Source organism: Rutidosis leptorrhynchoides, unplaced genomic scaffold (assembly GCF_046630445.1).
Source record: "Rutidosis leptorrhynchoides isolate AG116_Rl617_1_P2 unplaced genomic scaffold, CSIRO_AGI_Rlap_v1 contig513, whole genome shotgun sequence".
NCBI lineage: Eukaryota > Viridiplantae > Streptophyta > Magnoliopsida > Asterales > Asteraceae > Rutidosis > Rutidosis leptorrhynchoides.
Window position 1 is genome coordinate 2,727 of NW_027266740.1, and position 18,359 is coordinate 21,085.

Genomic DNA, 18,359 nt, shown 5'->3' on the forward strand with positions numbered 1-18,359 from the left:
ACACCAATTAAAAGATCATCGCTTAATATTGAATGCACATAACTTCCTAGATCACCAATATAAGAACTTATCCGGTTTCCATTAAATTCAATGGATCCCATATTCTCAACTTAAAGGATCATCACTTAAACTTTTCGCTTCTTAGATCAATGACTTAGTGACTTTCCTCACATCATATCATTTCAAAGAAAACTATAACTAAAATTGACCATATTTACTAGTTCCACAAAATTTTTAAGTAAGATCATATGTTTTTATTTAGAAGTTCACAAGCTGCGATTATGAAATTCACACATATTACTTCAATCTATGAAAAGTAAATTATGTCTCGCTTAACAATTTGATTTTACAATCTTAACATACCGAGATCGCCACGAAATGTATTAATATATTAATATGAAATTCCGACCAAAAATTCTTCTGTTCTTTCACGACTTCCCCGCAGAAAGGAGGAGCTGATTTTGTCACTCTTATATTAAATTAAAATGGGCTTAGGCTTTTCGTTCTTTTCTTTGGCCCAATTGTTACACGTTTGATGTAGTTGAATTTACATTCAATAAACTCCAATCTGAAAGTTAATTTTCCAATTAAAAAACATATTTTATCCTAAGAATTAAAAAAACAAACGCGATGATAATTGCGAGATCCTAAGTCCATTATATGTTACGACGTTAGTCTGCAGTGAAGAATCATCCTCTGTCGAAGTGTTCTCAGATCGCAAGTGTATAGACAAGACACTCTTGCTTATCCAACTCTGAGATTTGGATACACGGCCTGCGATTTCTCCAGCGACGATAGAGGATTTCAAAGTTGAAATATGAGCGAACTTTGGCAGATGATGGAACCATCAGTTTCAGTGGCTAAAGACGCAGCAAACATTTTCCATTGAAGGAGAACTGCTTGTATCCCCGACTCAATCCTCCGGTGCATGCTTGAATTGCAGAATTCATCACATTCACATTAAATTCAAACAGAGAAGCTACTACACACGCGAGAGTGGGGACTGAGATACATATTTTGATTAATTCGAAAATCATAGCGATCCCTGCATGAACGAAGGCGGCCTCCTGATCTTGGTGGCTTGCTCAAAGCCGAAAGCGATCTCAATGAGCGTGGGCTCAGAGCCTTCCAAGCCCCCGAAGCAAATCCCAAGGGCACTCCATCCTCGTCATATCCAGCAGCCACGCTCATTCCTGGGAAGCCTCCGATCGCAAGAACCCGCCTGATTAGATGACGAGGAGTCACCACTTCATCCAACTTGTTCTGCCTCATCAGCTTCTCAAACCCGTCTCAGCTCAATCTGTCCATGATTCGATTTCATAGCCCCATCGATCCCTTTCCTGGCTTGCACTGCAAGGAACAAATCCTGGCCAAACTCGTCATTCTTCTCCTGCAAGTACGGCCAGTTTGGTGACTAAAACTTAAAAGAGTTAAACAGGGTAGCATGGTTGATCGGAAAACTGCAAGGTTCGCATCTCCCCGCTCACATGGACTACTTGCCCGTATTTTATGCACCATGTTCGATGATATCTATGCATGTAAGCTGCGGATGGTGTAAAAACGAGCGATTATTCAGCGTATCCCTAGTAAGAATCTCTGCCCTCTTGCTTGCTTCTGCTTCATGTTCCCCAAACATTCTGTGATTTTAGTATCTCGATTAAAAGATGGTGAAATGAATTGATTTCCGATAGGTCTAACTCACCACGTGCTTGTGCTTGTTGTTGAATTCAATTACATCTGCCAGGGATCGGACTGGTGAGGCAACCAAATCTTGAAGGTAAGTATTCAGGTCTAGCTTGAACTCGGCCGATATCACCACACGCTCACCCCAATCATAGTAGATTCCATCGATGTTGGCCAGTTCCAAGCGGTCCAACAATACTGCACCTTGTTTCCTATTTATTAAAGGAATGAAAATATATGCGTATAATATCTGTTATAATGATTGATAGGAAAATGAGATAAATAATCATTGAACTTTGGTCAAATGTGTAATGTGGTTCATGAACTTCTAATTTGTTCAATATGGTCCCTAGACTTTGGTACATGTTCGATTTAGTCCATAAACTATGTATATATTCAATATTATCTCTTAACTTGAATTAATGGAAGTACAATATTGAATTTTTCCATGTAGTTCAAGGACTATATTGAACAAATTAAAAGTTTGAGGACCACATTGCACATTAAGCTAGAGTTGAGGGATTACATTAAATAAATTAGAAATTCAGGACTATATTGAACATTTAGCTAAAATTTAAGAACCATTTATGTCATTATCCCATCATTGATTCCATATTAAGGAACTCATGGGTACTAATATCACTCTCAACTACCTCAAGATGTTAAGATGGCTCTCAAATGCGTTGGTGACCAGAGATCCAGAGCGGAAGTGGTAAGGGCTTCTCAAGATTCCAAGTCTCTTGCCTTCGAGCCTGTTGGGTTTGAGAAATTGCCCGTAGGCCCCTCTCGGGATGTACTTCGATGCTTCTCTCATAGCTTCAGCATCGGAAGGATCAAATCCTACGATGTCATCGAGGACACTGATGGCATCTGCAACAGTCCTACACATTGGCCTGAGAATCCCACATGCAGCGGTTTACATGTTTGCAGTAATTTCTGTGAATATAAATGAGTGTCGCTGTATTTCGCCACAACTTCCCCAACGGTGTCCTGTCTGGGAGTGAGCGGGATAACCGCACTTTGGCTCGCCAAGCCAACGGTGGGTTTGATGCCCACCACTGAGTTAGAACTGGAGGGACACAAAATTGAGCCGTCCCTCTCGGTTCCTAGCGACACCGCCCCCATATTTGCTGCCATGCATATGACCGACCCGCTGCTTGACCCCACATGGATCCGCTGACAGATTGTATGGATTCTGTTCATTAATGTCATGGGTCAGGGAAATATATCCAACGGAGGCTTTCCTTATATTATTATGTCGAGTCTTGCCTCTTCTAGGACAAACAGCTCAAGCCCAGCACAATTTGAATATTTTCACGAAATGCAAATAAGTATGGAGGTTCGCTTAAATTAATAGCCTCACAGGAAAGCATTTGAATTGTTAAACCTTGCAAAGATAGACCAGAATAGAAAAGTGGATAAGTTGTTTGGCTGACCTTTCCCTGGCCGCTCCTGGCACACCATCCATTGTCCACCAGAAACGCGATAGTGAGCCCACTCGCTCAAGCTCGCCTTCCTCAGCAACACGGCTCCGGTGCTCCTCAGCCGAGCCACCACACCAGCATCCCAAGGCACAATCGAGCCAAGAAGCGTGAATGAGCCCGCTGTGGTGTTCATATTGTCTTTGGTGGCTGTGTTATCCTTGAGCAGTACAGGGATCCAGTGCAAGATGGAGAGCAAGCCATATGGCTTCGCCTTATGCTCTCTCTCCGCTCTATTGGCTTGGTGCAGTGCATCCAGGTTAACTTCAATGACCCCTCTGAGGAGCAGGTTGAGCCTCCGAATTCGGTAGAGGTAGAACTTAGTCAGCTGCCTCGAGGTGAGCTTGTTTTGCCTAAAAGCAAGTTGGAGATCGCATGCGCTCGCTTCTTCGAGAGAGAGAGCGTTCAAGCCAGAGCGGCAGTTGGGTGCTCCACTAATTCAGTGGCTATGAGAATAAGGAGCCCTCGTGATTGGTAAAAGGCAAGGGGAAGTTCTGTAGCCATAGTTTAAATGCTCTTGGAGGTTTGGGTAAAGTTGAAGAGTAACTTGGGGCAGAGCTTGCAGTATAGGATAGCAAGGAAAAAGGAGGGGCTAGTATCTACATCTCAATTCAAATAGGACATAAATGTTCAAACCTAATATGATAAAGAATTGAACCTCCATGAAATCTGAATAGATCTATGTAACATTGCTACATGAGGCTATCGAGTTATTTAGTGAGGCTGTCATTCTAAATTTGTTCAATAATCTCCTGGGAATATTCCAGGCTTGGCCAGTCTTGTATTCTTTCAATTTTGTACTTTTTTGATTGGGGAAAATGATGCCTTACAATGTACATGTTGATTTCTGCTATTGCCTTTGGTCTAGAGAGGAAATCGGTAAGCACATTTTTTTTTGTCCACAATGTGTTTGGTTTCGAAAGAATACCAACCATTCGACCCATCGAAGCAGCTAGAGATAAGAAATCTGTTTCTGATTAAATTTAGTCATCTGCGAACAAGATGCCATATCCAATTCTATTAGGAAAGATGGCCAATAAGATGGAACTTAATTTTTTTTTTTTATTCCATTGTGCGATGGCATACCTACTGCAATTGACCTGGTTTTCCCTAATTCGAAGCATAGATCTCCACATTGGTATTAGGCTCGAGTAACCACCATAAATTGATTTTCGGCTTTTCTCAAGTGTGTAATACTCTTTCTCTTTGAGTTTGTAAACTCATATCTTGAAAGTGAAATTAATTAGTTATGTTATGAGTTAACAATGAGCATATTCTTTGTATAAATTGGATCAAGTATTTACTACTATTTGTGCATTGAATGTGAAGATGTTATCATTTGATTCTAGTCTAAACGGATTGCTTGCAAAAGAATTTGCAAAACCTTATGGGAAAGAATTATAATAAGTTCTTGATTTTAACTATGCTTTATGAAAGGTTATATACTGATTCGTGAATTGGTTTACGAAATTGATTGGTTTACAAAATTGAGTTTGAAATAGTTTGGGAAACGTATTGTAATATATAAAAATGTGATTTAATAAAGATTAATCAATATACTTGATCATTGATATTTGAATTATGATGGTGAAAAGTTGTGATTTGATTATTAAACCTAAATTATGAGACAGTTTCTAATTTTGGTTGTGGATTACTAGAGATTGAGTTTGATGATTTATGCTCCATGTCTTTGTGAACCCATTGAGGGGTATGTGGATATGTATACTCATAGTGGTCTAGGATATCCTTATGGCCAAGCCACCGACTTATAATAGATGGAAACCTAACTAAGGGGGAAATTTTGGTTGTCTTATTACGAGTGTTAAGCGTGATTATAGCTAGATACTTGAACATGAGTTTGGCCAATGTAATAGACTATTGGCGTGTGTTATTATGAGATTGACCAATGAATTGGACCATTGGTGTTTGCTTTGTTATCATCTTGAGTATTTCAAATATTGCATTTTGGCCTTGAAGGTTAGCTAAATTTTGAGTTTGGTGAAAGTGAGTTATGTTTGTGTTTTAGATGTGAATAGTAATTGCTCAGTCTACTTAGAAAAAAGTGTATCATTCAATAAGCTGTGGTAGCTTATTTCTTTCTTCTGATCATGTTTTTCAAGTGCTTTAGTTAGTATTGATAAAGCGAAAGCATTATCATAGGAACTATTGGAAGCTAGACATTTAGGGTATAATTTGCAATTGTGTCCTTTGAAGAAAGGACAACTATGTTACTCTCTCATCCATATAGAATTTGGGGTGTGACACTTCGTATGCTTCGTTGATGAGTCATGATGCTTACTGCACATCTTTTTTTTTTTTTTTTGGTAAAGGTAAGAACTTACTGCACATCTTTCGACTTGGTAAATTGTCCAAAAAGTCCTAAACATAATGGACTTTTTAAATTCAACCATAAACATTTCAATTTTGCTAATTGAATCCTAAACCTTTTCACTTTTTGCCCATTGAGTCCATTCGGCCAATCTTGGTTGGAATTCGTTGAAGTGGATACTGACCATTATACATGGTACGACCGATACTGACGTAGATAATGTTAAAATATTTTTTTTCCGAATTCTAATGCCTTTTTTATTTATATTTTATTTTTCCTTTTTTTTTTCTTTTCCCTCTACCAGCCACCGTTGAACCTCATTGATGGCCGGAAGAGGTTGTTGGCCTCAAGTGAGGGCTACCCCCCTCGTCTGAGGTAGGCAACAAGGTTTGATGGAGGGAAAAGAAAGAAAAAAGAAAAAAAAAAAGAGAAGAGGAAAAAAAGTAAATAAAAATAACTAAAAATTGAAAAATATTAAAATATTAAAAATTGTTCACATCAGCGCCGGTCGTTCACATGGTTGCTGCCAGCATCTATGTCAACGATTTCAAGCCAAAAAAGACCTATTGGACTAGGTAAAAAGTGAAAATGTTTAGGATTCACCTGACAAGAATGAAATGTTTAGAACTGAATTGACAAAAGTATAATAAGTTTAGAATATTTTGGACAATTTTTTCTCTTTTGATTGCATGTGTATTGCGTTGTTGTCAATGACCGTATTGCATAGCTGTCGATGTCCACGTCACATAATTGTCAATGTTCCCATAACTTGAATTATTTTAATTGACGTGCTCCACATCTTGTTTTGGCAGAGAAGTTGTAATGAAGGCTTCGATGGTTGCATGTATGGATGAAAGAATAGGAATGAGTGAACACCGCAATATAAATCGTTATTGTTCGACAATCTCACTTCTTAATCTTTAAAACCTTTCATTCCCCGCCGGTCGATATGAGCGTGGCTGCTTATTCCTTTGCTGCTTCATCGCTTCGATCTAATCCAATAACAGAGAAGCTACCGCACGTGCAGGAGCTCGGACCGAGATACAAATACATTGACTCGATAATCACAGGCGAGTCACCGCAGGAACGTAGGAGGCCTCCTGATCTTGGTGGCTTGCTCGAACCCATAAGCGATTTCAATGAGTGTAGGCTCAGAGCCTCTCAAGCCTCCGAAGCAAATCCCAAAGGGCACTCCATCCTCGTCATATCCAGCAGGAACGTTTACTCCTGGGAAGCCCCCGATCGCAAGAACCGTTGACACTATATTTTCAGGAGTCACCAATGCGTCCAACTTGTTCTGTCTCATCAGCTTCTCAAACCCGTCTCGGCTCCATCTGGTCATGTTTCGCCATGCTAATTTCACAGTCTTGTCGATCCCATTTGTGGCTTGCGCTTCGACGAACAAGTCCTGACCATACTCATCGATCTTTTCCTGCAAGAACAGCCATTTTTGTAACTAAAATGGAGTACTTAAGCGTAATTAATTCACATTGTTCTATGATATCTGTATTGTAAGTTGCAGATCGTGTAAAAACGAGAAATTATTCAGCGCTTCCCAGTGAGAGGTCTCTGCCCTCCTGCTTGATTCTGCTACATGTTCCCCGAACATCATGTGATTCTACATAATTTCGACTAGAACGAAGATGGTGATATAAATTGCTATGTGATAGTACTAACTCACCACATGCTTGTGCTTGTTGTTGAAGGCAATTACATCTGCAAGGGATCGGACTGGTGAGACAACCAAATCTTGAAGGTAAGTATTCAGGGCTAGCTTGAACTCGGCTGATATCGCTACTCTTTCACTACTGTAAGAGAAGAAATCGATGTAGGCTAATTCCAAGTGGTCCACCAATACTGCGCCTTGTTTCCTGTCCAAGAAAGGAATATATGCATATATTATATGTCAAAAGTAATTCATTCCAAACTTGAGGAACTAATGGGTATTAATATCTCTATTAACTACCTCAGGGTGTTAAAATGGCTTTCAAATGCTTTGGTGAGCCGAGTTCCAGAGTAGAAGTCGAAGAAAGCTTTCACGATTCCGAGTCTCTTGCCTTTGAGCCCATCGGCTTTGAGAAATTGCTTGTAGCCCTCTCTCGGGATGTATTTGGACGCTTCTCTAGTGGCTTTAGCATCATAAGGATCGAATCCTACAATGACATCGAGGACATTGACGGCATCTGCGACAGTCCTACACATTGGCCTGCAAGATCCCACACACAGTGATTAATACGTCTGGAGTAATCTCCGTGAGTATAAAGAGTGTGGACGTATTTCACCTCGACTCACCCAACAGTGTCCTGTCTGGGAGTGATGGGGACAACCCCACCTCGGCTCGTCAAGCCGAGGGTGGGTTTGATGCCCACCAACGAGTTAAAACTGGATGGACACAAGATTGAGCCGTCCGTCTCTGTTCCCAAGGACACCGCCCCCATATTCGCTGCCACGGATATGGCCGACCCACTACTTGACCCACAAGTAGTAGCTGATAGATTGTATGGATTCTGTGTTCATATGCATTAACTTTAGTCATCAGATAAATAGATTCAAAGGGGGTTTTCCTTCTATTATTTTGTGGAATCTGCCTCTTCTAGGACAAACAGCTCAGGTGCTTCAAAGGCAGATATCATGGCGCACTCTCTAGCGCATGTTTTTAATATTTCCAGCATATTCTTGAAATGATTTATCCCTGTGGCACATGTGCTTTCCGAATATTTTTCACAAAAAAATGCAACGCTCAGTATGGAGGTTCGATTAAATTAATAGCCTCACACTAAAGCATTTGAATTGTTAAACCTTGCGAAGATAGACCAGAATAGAAAAGTGGATCGGTTGTTTGGCTGACCTTTCCCTGGCCGCTCCTGGCACACCATCCACTGTTATTACCAGAAAAACGATAGTGAGCCCACTCGCTCATGCTCGCCTTCCCCAGCAACACGGCCCCAGCCCTCCTCAGCCGAGCCACCACACCAGCATCACGAGGCATGACAGAGCCAAGAAGTGCGAACGAGCCCGCCGTGGTGTTCATCTTGTCTTTGGTGGCTATATTATCCTTGAGCAGTATGGGGATCCCGTGCAAGGCAGATAGGGAGCCATATGGCTTCGCCTTACGCTCTCGGTCCGCTCTATTGGCTTGGCAAAGTGCATCTGGGTTCACCTCTATGACACCTCTGAGGAGCGGGTTGAGCCTCCGAATCCGGTTGAGGTAGAACTTAGTCAGCTGCCTCGAGGTGAGTTTGTTTTGCCCGAAAGCAAGTTGGAGATCGTGTGCGGTCGCTTCTTCGAGAGATACTGCTTGTGCTTGAGCTAGAGCGACTGTTTGGAGCACGAGTAATGAAATGGCTAAGAGAATACGAAGCACTCGTGATTGAAGAAAGGCAAGGGGATGTTCGGTAGCCATAGTTTCACTGCTCTTCGAGGTTTGGGTAAGTTGTAGAGGAACGCACAGCAGAACTCAGAGCAGAGAAGGAGAACTACAAAAGAAGGGGCGAGTTTCCATATCCCAATCCAAGTAGTATATAATCAAGTACACACCATTGAGAACCAAAAAAAAAGCACACACCATTAGACCACGTGCATTAGACCACGTGGTCTAATGGAGTAACATGCTTAGGGTATGGTTAGCAACTTGTCAAACGGTGATAATTTTTGTTCTTTTGTTCCCAAGAGTAGATTTAGAATAGAAATTCGTTTGATAAAGTTTTTGTTCTTGGGAATAAATTTCTATTTTTTTGTTCCCGAAAATAGATTTAGAACAGAATCAAGAAGTAAAAAAAAATTGATTATTTATTTTCGGGAACAATTCTAGAATCAACCAATCTATTTTCTCTCTTTTCTTTTCTTTTTTCTTGTTCTTCTTCTCTCTTTCTTCTTCTTCAACTGTTGCCGCCGCCATCGTTGCCGTCCACCGCCACCGCCGTTCGCTGCCCACGGCCAACAGTTGCCAACAACTGATTAGGTGAGGTTTGACGAGCTTGTTGGAGGCTCGCCAGACCAGGGTGAGGTTCGGCGAGCTCGCCAGTAGCCAGGTAGGCCTCACCCGAGCCTCCCCTGGCCACCGTCAAGCCTAGCTTGGTCAGGTGAGACTTGACCAACGAGGCATGACCTCGTCAAGGGCCGCCAACCTCAAGGGCCGGCAACGCTCTAATGAGGTCATCGGCCCTTATCTGGCCGGTCATCAGTCATCCCAAGGCTGGCGACCGGCAACCTTGAGGAAGAGGAAGAAGAGAAAGAAAGGAAAAAAGTAATAAAATTATTTTATAATTAAAAAATAATAATTTGAATTAGAAATTTTGAGAATGGTGCCAAACGAAATTTTATTCCGGGAATTGAAATTTTGGACAATTATCAAACAGAATTATTACCAAATGCGCCCTTAGTGACATGAGCTTTAAGGGAAGATGCCATTGGGCGAGTCTTGCACTCCGCAAGATTTAAGTAGACAAGAAAAAAGTACATGAATAAAAAAAAATTTAAAAAAAAAAAAAGACGAAAGGTGTTGGGATATCATGAGTGATAGCGGAACCATTGGTGTAAAAAGAAAGGAAAAAGAAAGGAAAGTTAATTGGTGAAAAAAGATGGGCTTGAAGAAAAAATAAAATAAAAGGAGCGGACAGTGAGAACAGAGGATAGGAGGAAAAGGAATAGCCAAATCACTTACTTTATATATATATATATATATATATATATATATATATATATATATATATATATATATATATATAACAAGTTGTTGCTAAATATGTTCCAGATTGCATCATTTAAGAGACAATCATGTTATTTTCGTATTCTTGTTGAAGTCGGAATGTGATATGAATCATCACATGACAAGAACTTGATGAAATTTATATATTATTCCATGTGAATGATATGAATCCTTATAGTTTGAGTCAACTTGGCTCATCATCTTTAGGATAGACGAATGCAACCAAAGATTGTTCCATGTGAATGGTGCGAATTCCTACAGTTTGAGTCAACTAGGTTTTAGGGTAAATGAGTGCAACCAAAGACTTTTATTTTAAAAGAGCAAATGGGATGCTCTTTTTGTTCCCATGACAGGAAAGGCATATTCTCTTTCCTTTTCAATAATGCATCAAGTGTGGAAACAAATAAATAGACATGGACCATTATTAACTACTCCTCTCCACTAAGGAAAGTGTTAGAAGATATGCTGGAGAATCCATTTTTTATTATGATTGTGCACTAAATTAATTGGGGATTAGATTGAGATAGAAATTGATTAGATTGAGATTAAGCTTGATTTGTAGAATATATCCTTGTCATTTATTGTGTACATCTTGTACAATATTTACATAGGCTTGATTTCCGGTCACCTTCTTCTTTATCTTTCTTGCTCTTTCTTGCTTTCTTTCATGATATGAGAGCTACCAAGCTCCTAATTTAACTTCCACTTTGATTGCCTACCACGGAACTCTGACTTGCAAAACAAAGTTATTCCTTCGCATGGGAATCAATTTTTTGAAAAGGAAGAAGAAAAAAGCGAAGATTTCTTTTACCACCATGAACAACTAAAGAACTTGCCTTCTGCTTTTGACGACCAACCTACAGGAGAAGTCACGCTAGCTACCTCAGAAACTTAGGATCCGGCTGTGGAAATTTCCGCCACCCAACAATAGCCCACTCAAGCCCAATACATGCAATGGTAGCCCATCCAAGCTCAATCTAATCTGGGGTAGCCCATTCTGGGCCAGCCCATTCTGGGCCATCCTTACCAGTGAATACCTTATCCATGGTACCTTAGATCATGCTAAAATCCATCATTGCTAGGAGTTCAGGGCTACGAAAACAACGCCCATTTTGATTGGAGCCCACCAACCAGCAATGGGGCAAGCCCAGCCATCAAGTTGGATCAAGTTAAATGCGGAGCAGACAAGCAGCTCGGTCAATGCAGGTCATTTAGCTAAGTCAAGCAATTTAGGTATAAGGACAAATTCCTACCCGAATTTTGTGCCGGTTTTTTGCCTTTTCCAATTGTGGCCATCCGGAGCCTAGTGACCCCCTATACGTGTTGACTGCCAAAGGACCAAAATTGTGACTCATTAGTTTGCAATTGACCGAGCTAGAAAACTATTCTAGTGGTCGCAAGACTTTTAGCAAGCCCTCATGACGAAGGACAGAGATGATTTTCTAGGCAAAGATGTCCAGATGCCCTTCAATGAACACTTGGCCCAACACTAGAGAAAGTGTAATTAACTCGTTCGAACATGGATTGGTAACTACATATCACCATAAGTCACAACTGGTCTCCCACCAATGGAGGACTTGAAGAGCATGTGGGAATACATCAAACAAATGTACAGAAAATTAGATCAAGCGAAAATTCTCTCTCATGTAAGAATTCAGTGAACTCAAGCATCATTTAATTTAAGATGTCAAAAATAAGCCTTTACTTTATTCATATTATTAGTTTAAGTGCATCAAGAAAAATTATAGATAGGTAAGCAACGCATTCATTTGATATGATAATTTCAAAATATGGATGAAGACAAAGTTCATTTAGGACAAATAATCTGACACTCCCCCATCACTATTGCTTGAGCAAACCCAGCTTGCAATAGTCATTACGCCACTCTGAGATGGATTCAAGTCATTTCATCGGGATTGCTGCAAGCATCACTTATCATGTTTCATCACCTGATGTGTACTTTCGACGCTCGTTCTTATCCTTGTACTTTTCCCTTGGATTGAAGGCTCTCCCCATACATAGCCAAGTTAACTTGCAGCCACGTCACCAGAAATACCAAATTCTAAATCGCTATTGATTGACAGTCTCGCCTCTTAATCTTTGAAATTTTTATTCCCTGCCAGCCGGCATGAATTTGACTGCTTATTTCTTCGTTGCTTCATCACTTTTGGGATCTAATCCAGTAATAGCGAAGCACCACACACGCAATACTCCGGACCGAGATCCAGGTATATTAACTGAAAAATCTTCGCGGTCGCTGCATGAACGAAGGAGGCCTCCCGATCTTGGTGGCTTGCTCGAACCCGTAAGCGATTTCAATGAGGGCAGGCTCAGAGCCTCTCAAGCCTCCGAAGCAAATCCTGAAGGGCACTCCTTTCTCGTCGTACCCAGCTCCGATCGCAAGAACCCGGCTGCCCAAATTAAGAGGAGTCACAAATGCATCCAACTTGGTCTGCCTCATCAGCTTCTCAAACCCGTCTCGGCTCAATCTGTCCATGTTTCGCCATGCTGATTTCACGGCCTTGTTGATCCCATTCGTGGCTTGCGCTGTGAGGAACAAGTTCTGGCCGTACTGGTCGATCTTTTCCTGCAAGAACAGCCATTTTGGTGACTAAAACGTAGAACTTAGTCAGCTGCTTTGAGGTGAGTTTGTTTCGCCTGAAAGGAGTTGGAGATCGTGTGCGCTCGCTTCTTCGAGAGAGAGCGCTCGAGCTAGAGCGACGGTTCGGAACTTGCTAAGTCAGTGGCTAATGGCTATGAGAATAAGGAGCACTCGTGATTAAAAGAAGGCAAGTGGAGGTTTGTTGACACCTAATTTTTTGCCCAAATTATTGCATATAGATTAATTAATTTTAAAAAAAAGAAAAAAAAGATTAAAAAAGAAAAAAATTGAAAAAAGAAAAAAAGTTGTGGCCAATGATCTAAATGTGACTAGCCAAGCCTAGGAGGTCAGATTGGAATTCAAATGACAATTTGGGGCCAAAATGCAATTTCCAAAAGTCGAGGGACCAATTCGCAAATTTTGCAAAATTTGCGCCCGAGCCCTTAAATCATCATCTTCGTCATCAATTAAGTTGAAATTGAATTCGGGCCAAGTAGAATCAATCAAATTGAGCCAAAAAGACCACATTTGTATTGAATTGGGTATTTTCGGATAAGAAAATGGCCAACTTTGAGGGACTTTTTTGCAAAATTGGGTGGGCACAATTGCGAAAAATGATCAAGATCTTAAACTAATATACATGAGCTTTCTAATTGATCAAAAAACGCAGCCAAATTAGTGGATTAAAGCACTCAAATCAGCAGCCAAAACTCCGTCCACGAGTTGGTCTTAATTTGGAGTTGCTGAGTAAGCAACTTGGTGGCCCCACCATATCCTCCTCAGCTGCCTAACCAGCCCGATCTTTGCACGTGATGGAAGACCATATATAGCAGTGCAAGTGGACGGAAATTGGTCAAGGATAAGCTCCTGATAGCACCGGAAAATCGCAGCAAAACCTGCACACTCAACAGCTGCAGAATTAAAAATTTGGCTAAGTCAGGAGAGTGGGTGGACTAGCTCAGTTGGCAGGCTGGGTAGGGGGCCAAAAAGCTTACCAAAAATCCCTCAATTCATGGGATAAGATCACTGAAGCAAGGTCATTCAAGGGATAAAAAGAAAGAGACGAGGGAAAAAGGAGGAGGGCTCGGAATCGTCCCCCAAAGAGGCCCTCAGAAGCAACTCCAGAAAAGCAAACCCAGAAATTCCAGATCAACCTTCTGAGAGAAAAGTGAGATTTTCGCAAACTTGCAGCCAAAATTAGCCAAAACCTTAAACTAGAGAGTGAAACTTCACTCAAAGATCTTTCCATCCGTAGGTCGCACGTCCAAAATGGAGATCGGAAAGGCCTCCTAAAGCCCCCCGAAACAGTGCCCTCCTGGCGGGCCAAGAAAGCCCGAAAATTTTTCTAAGTGTCGAGACTGTTTGGTCACGAGTGAGGAAATCCAGTGTTTTTGAGAAATTTGAGAGACAAATGAGGAAAATATTGACTTTTAACCCAAACTAGAACACATATATTTGGGCTGGGTGTCAATTTTTCCAACAAAAGACGTCTCAAAGTCTAATTTTAGAGGTCAACGAAAGCCTTCGTTGTCAGTTCTTCTTTTCTGCAGGTCTCATTTCCAGTTGAAGAAGCCAACTTCCACAGGTCCCCAAGGATAATTTCTCGGTTTTATCGGCCAAGAACCACTTGAAAAGGAAACTAGGAAGCAAGGTAAGCATCCTATATGCATTTATTTTCGAGTTTGAACATGATTTGATCATGAAAATCAAGAGGAAAACTAGCCCGGAAAACTGATTTCTGAGGCTGAAATTTTTTCTAAGTGTTTGAAATCTCTTCAAGAGTTTTGCATGTGTGCTTCTTGGAGAGGTCGTTTTGATGCGTTCGTTCGGTCATTCTCTGTGATGCTCGTTATATTTGAAAGCTCATGTTACCTAATTTCACCCGGACTAAGTAATGTTTTCCTTAGATCTTGCATGTGATAAGTGACGGGGCTTGAATATGGGCATGCAATCTGTTTGTTTGATTTGGGTTCAAACCCAGATTTGTAAAATCAGTTCAGACTTGCATATTTGAGACCGATTTCAACCTAGTTCTTGTGTGTTTTAAGCTATTATTTCTATCTGATCTTGCTCCCTGCATGTGGTAATATGATCGTGATACTTTAGTTCCACATAATATTGCTCATGCGTTGAGATTGAAGGCCGCAAACATAGCCCGAGGAAGCTGATTTGGGGTGATTTGATGCACGCCAAGTGTTCAACAAAATGCGCAAACCAAGTTTAGATCTTGAAACGATCGATTTGAGCCCGGTTATTGTGATATTCATGTGCTGTGTTGTTAAATGTTAGCATATATCGGTTTAGGAAATTATTATTTTTATTTAAATAAAAAATAAAAAAAATCCAAAAAATCCAAAAATTTCAAAAAAAATATAAAAGTGATAGATGTATCAAATTAAGGCAAAAATGGCATCTATGAAATTTTTCTAATTTTAAAAGGTCATTTTCCTAATTTAATGCTATTTTTGGTATTTTATAACCATTTTTGTAAATAATCCATTTTGCGTAGATTAAAACTATTTAAAGTAATTTCATGCACATAGAGCAATTTCATGCATATTTGAATTCTCATTTTGCTCATGGGGGTCCTGTCCCGGGGCGTGACAACAAGGCCATGTAATATTATTTGCCCGACTTGTATCGGGTTTATATTTTCCGCTTTTATTTTCAAGTCATTGCAATTTCTTGGATGTTTACTTACGCGCTGCTTTTCATTAATTTGAGTGTAAATTTCTCTTCTAAATTATGTTAGGATTAGTCTAGACGTTAAAAGAAAAAAAAAACTACAAAAACATTTGCATGGACACTTAGTGGTTTCATAAAGATTATAATTGGCAATCAAGATTGTGTGGCCATTTAGATAAAAAAACTTTCCAAGTTAGTGGTACCGCAAGGGCGTTAATAGAAACATTGGCGTAAACAAGTCCCCGTTCCTAGAAATCTCTGGTTGCTTAGGAATCAAGACAACACTCCCGTGTCTTGATTGGTTTCTAGCCGACCCCAATAGGCTAGTGGCGACTCCTAGAATTACATAGGTTGTTAAGAATTAAAATTCAAAATCCAATATTGCGCGAGGTATGGGCTTGGGAGAGCCCGCGCTTAATCTAGGGCCATCGGTCCGCCTCTTTAGGCAAATACCCCTAAACCTTCTTCCTTTTCCTTCGGACGGAAAAAAAGAGGTCGTGACAGCTTGGCGACTCCGCTGGGGACTTGGTTGCAAACCTTAGAGGACTTAGGCCGTAATAACTTGGTTGGTTGTTCACTAACATGGTCTTCATTTGATAGCGCATGTCAAAGTCGCGTGGAAAACAAGGTTAGCCCGCTAACAATGTGTTAAATGTTTTTGTAGGTTTGGAGTAATAAGGGGTGGAGTGTTTGTTAACCCATCTCTTTTGTAGGGAGGCGTAGGAATGTATGCCTATATAAATTGAAGTGTTGTTTGGATATCAATTGATGTGTGTGCATTTATACTTATCTTAGCACTACACATTTACACACACCACCCGCAATCTAAAACCCCGATCGCATTAGGAAGCCCATAGAAGGTGCCAAAAGATGGAACCCGTGCGGGGAATGACCCATGGTTATCCACTTTTGGGCCCGCTCATTTTAATTATTGATAAAGAGAACTGTCCGACGTAAGTGCGGAGTGGGGAAAACTCTTTTGATCTAATCAAAATGGGGACCTTAAGCCTTTAGAATTCCGCCTTTATGCGTCAAACCTCACAAGTTTACATCCGCATGTCTATGTGATTTTTTTTTAAAAAAAAACTCTCTTCACCCATTGTAAGTATGATTTCTCTATCTACTTGCTCACTTCGGATTGAAATTTTCATTTTTTTGGAGATTCGCGGAAATCAATAGAATGCCCTTGAAAATATAGGCTTGACACTCACTCTTGATAAACAAACATTTCAAATGCATCTGATCTGGCTTGGATTAGAACATATGTTTTTGTTTAAATTTTCAATTACAAACTCAAAGTCACATGTTGTATGGAAATTCTTCCAAGTCAAGATTACATTTTGGGGCATAGAATTAAAATCAAATTTTCAAGAAAATTCTTGGTCGCATTTCGAAAATCAAATCACATTTTGTGTATTGATTTCTCAAAATAAAAATCACCTCACCTTTGCATGAGTGAAATTACAAATTAATCTTTCAAAATCAATGCCCCATTTGTGTATGAAACTTTTGGAACAAAGTGGGCATTCAATTGATAATCGCGGACCGATCTTTTAATGAAATCTCCTCTTACTAATAAAATCTTGATGAAATACCAAATTCTCATAAATGGATACTACGGAGAAGGTATTGTCGCCTTGATTTCATTGTAAGAGGCGGCTTTATTGAAAGATCAATTTTTCATTCATGTACTAACATTATCTTCCTTTTGCAGGTCATGCATGACAACCATTCATTGAACTCCTCTTGCTTGACCATGCCAAAAGTGGACTTTAAAGCTAGGATGAGAATTGTGCTTATTATGCTCCTCTACAAAAGAGCTTCTTGTACTTTATCCTTGTAATTATTCCTATTAGGAACCGTGTTTTACGTTTTGGGTTTTAATTGTGAACCCAATCAAATGCTTTTGTAAATCATACAACTCACATTTTTTAATAATGAAATTAGAATTCATAAAAGTTATATTCTTTAAAACACTTGAAGTGTTTCAAATGGACCCTCTGGGCTGAGTTTTATGCCTTAGCTTCAAAATGTGTGAAAATGAGTTTCAAGAAGAACTTGCGTAATACTTTATCTCTTCACTTAATCGCTTTTGCAGGTTGATCTATAGAACGATGCTTTGAGGGGGTAAGGTTGTAATCGTTCCAATGGGGATTTCTTGCGCAACAACTAACTTAGTCATCCATTTTTGACAAACAGGCAAAATGACGGTTTTGTTCAAGATTGACAAAAGTGCGGGCCTTTCCCTAACAGAGCAAGTCATGAGATGCACCAATTCATGCTCATTTATGGACATAATTGGTTGAGCCATGAACTATAGAAATATTTTCGCAGCATATGAATTCGAACATTGTGATTAAATGTGAAAAGAACCGTCAAAGCCTCGAAGATCACAATTCTATTGGCCTAACGAAGTTTCACATCCTGGATGATCTCATATTAATTTGACATTCTTTGTGGAAGAAGAAATATGTAGACATTCTTTGGCATCAAACTACTTCGTTGGTTGTGAACAAGAAGCAACTGTAATCCCTACACTTCCAATGGTTTCTTGGCATCCAATCCTGTATGGAGATGATTATTGGTGGTTCGCAAGACAACACTTCAAGATGTAGATGTACACAAACAAGCATCGGTCATCAAACATTGCCCTAAAATAAAAGATTTTAGTGAGGCAAATTACTGGCAAGCAACAAGACTACATGGGAAGGACAACCTGATCCAGAATCACACGATCTCTAAAAGAAAAGGGTGTGTTCGTTCCAAAAGTCAAAACAACTCATTCATAAACTGACATAGCCACCCATGCTTACAGATTGTGAAGTGGGAAATGCATTGACGCAGCAAAAATGGTGAAAAATCACCTAGCCT

The 18,359-nt window shown here is 40.1% G+C and overlaps 1 protein-coding gene and 1 pseudogene across 1 annotated transcript; both read right to left on the reverse strand.

Annotated features, from left to right (window-relative positions):
• Nucleotides 1-1,033: 1,033 nt before the first annotated feature.
• LOC139884168 (probable amidase At4g34880) lies at nt 1,034-6,476 on the reverse strand (annotated as a pseudogene).
• Nucleotides 6,477-6,568: 92 nt separating this feature from the next.
• Nucleotides 6,569-8,896, reverse strand: LOC139884169 (probable amidase At4g34880). Its single transcript, XM_071868236.1, has 5 exons — nt 8,342-8,896; nt 7,786-8,000; nt 7,460-7,699; nt 7,175-7,364; nt 6,569-6,925 (listed from the first exon to the last, which is right to left on the reverse strand). The coding sequence occupies exons 1-5, from the start codon at nt 8,894-8,896 to the stop codon at nt 6,569-6,571; spliced, it is 1,557 nt and encodes a 518-aa protein (XP_071724337.1).
• Nucleotides 8,897-18,359: the final 9,463 nt, after the last annotated feature.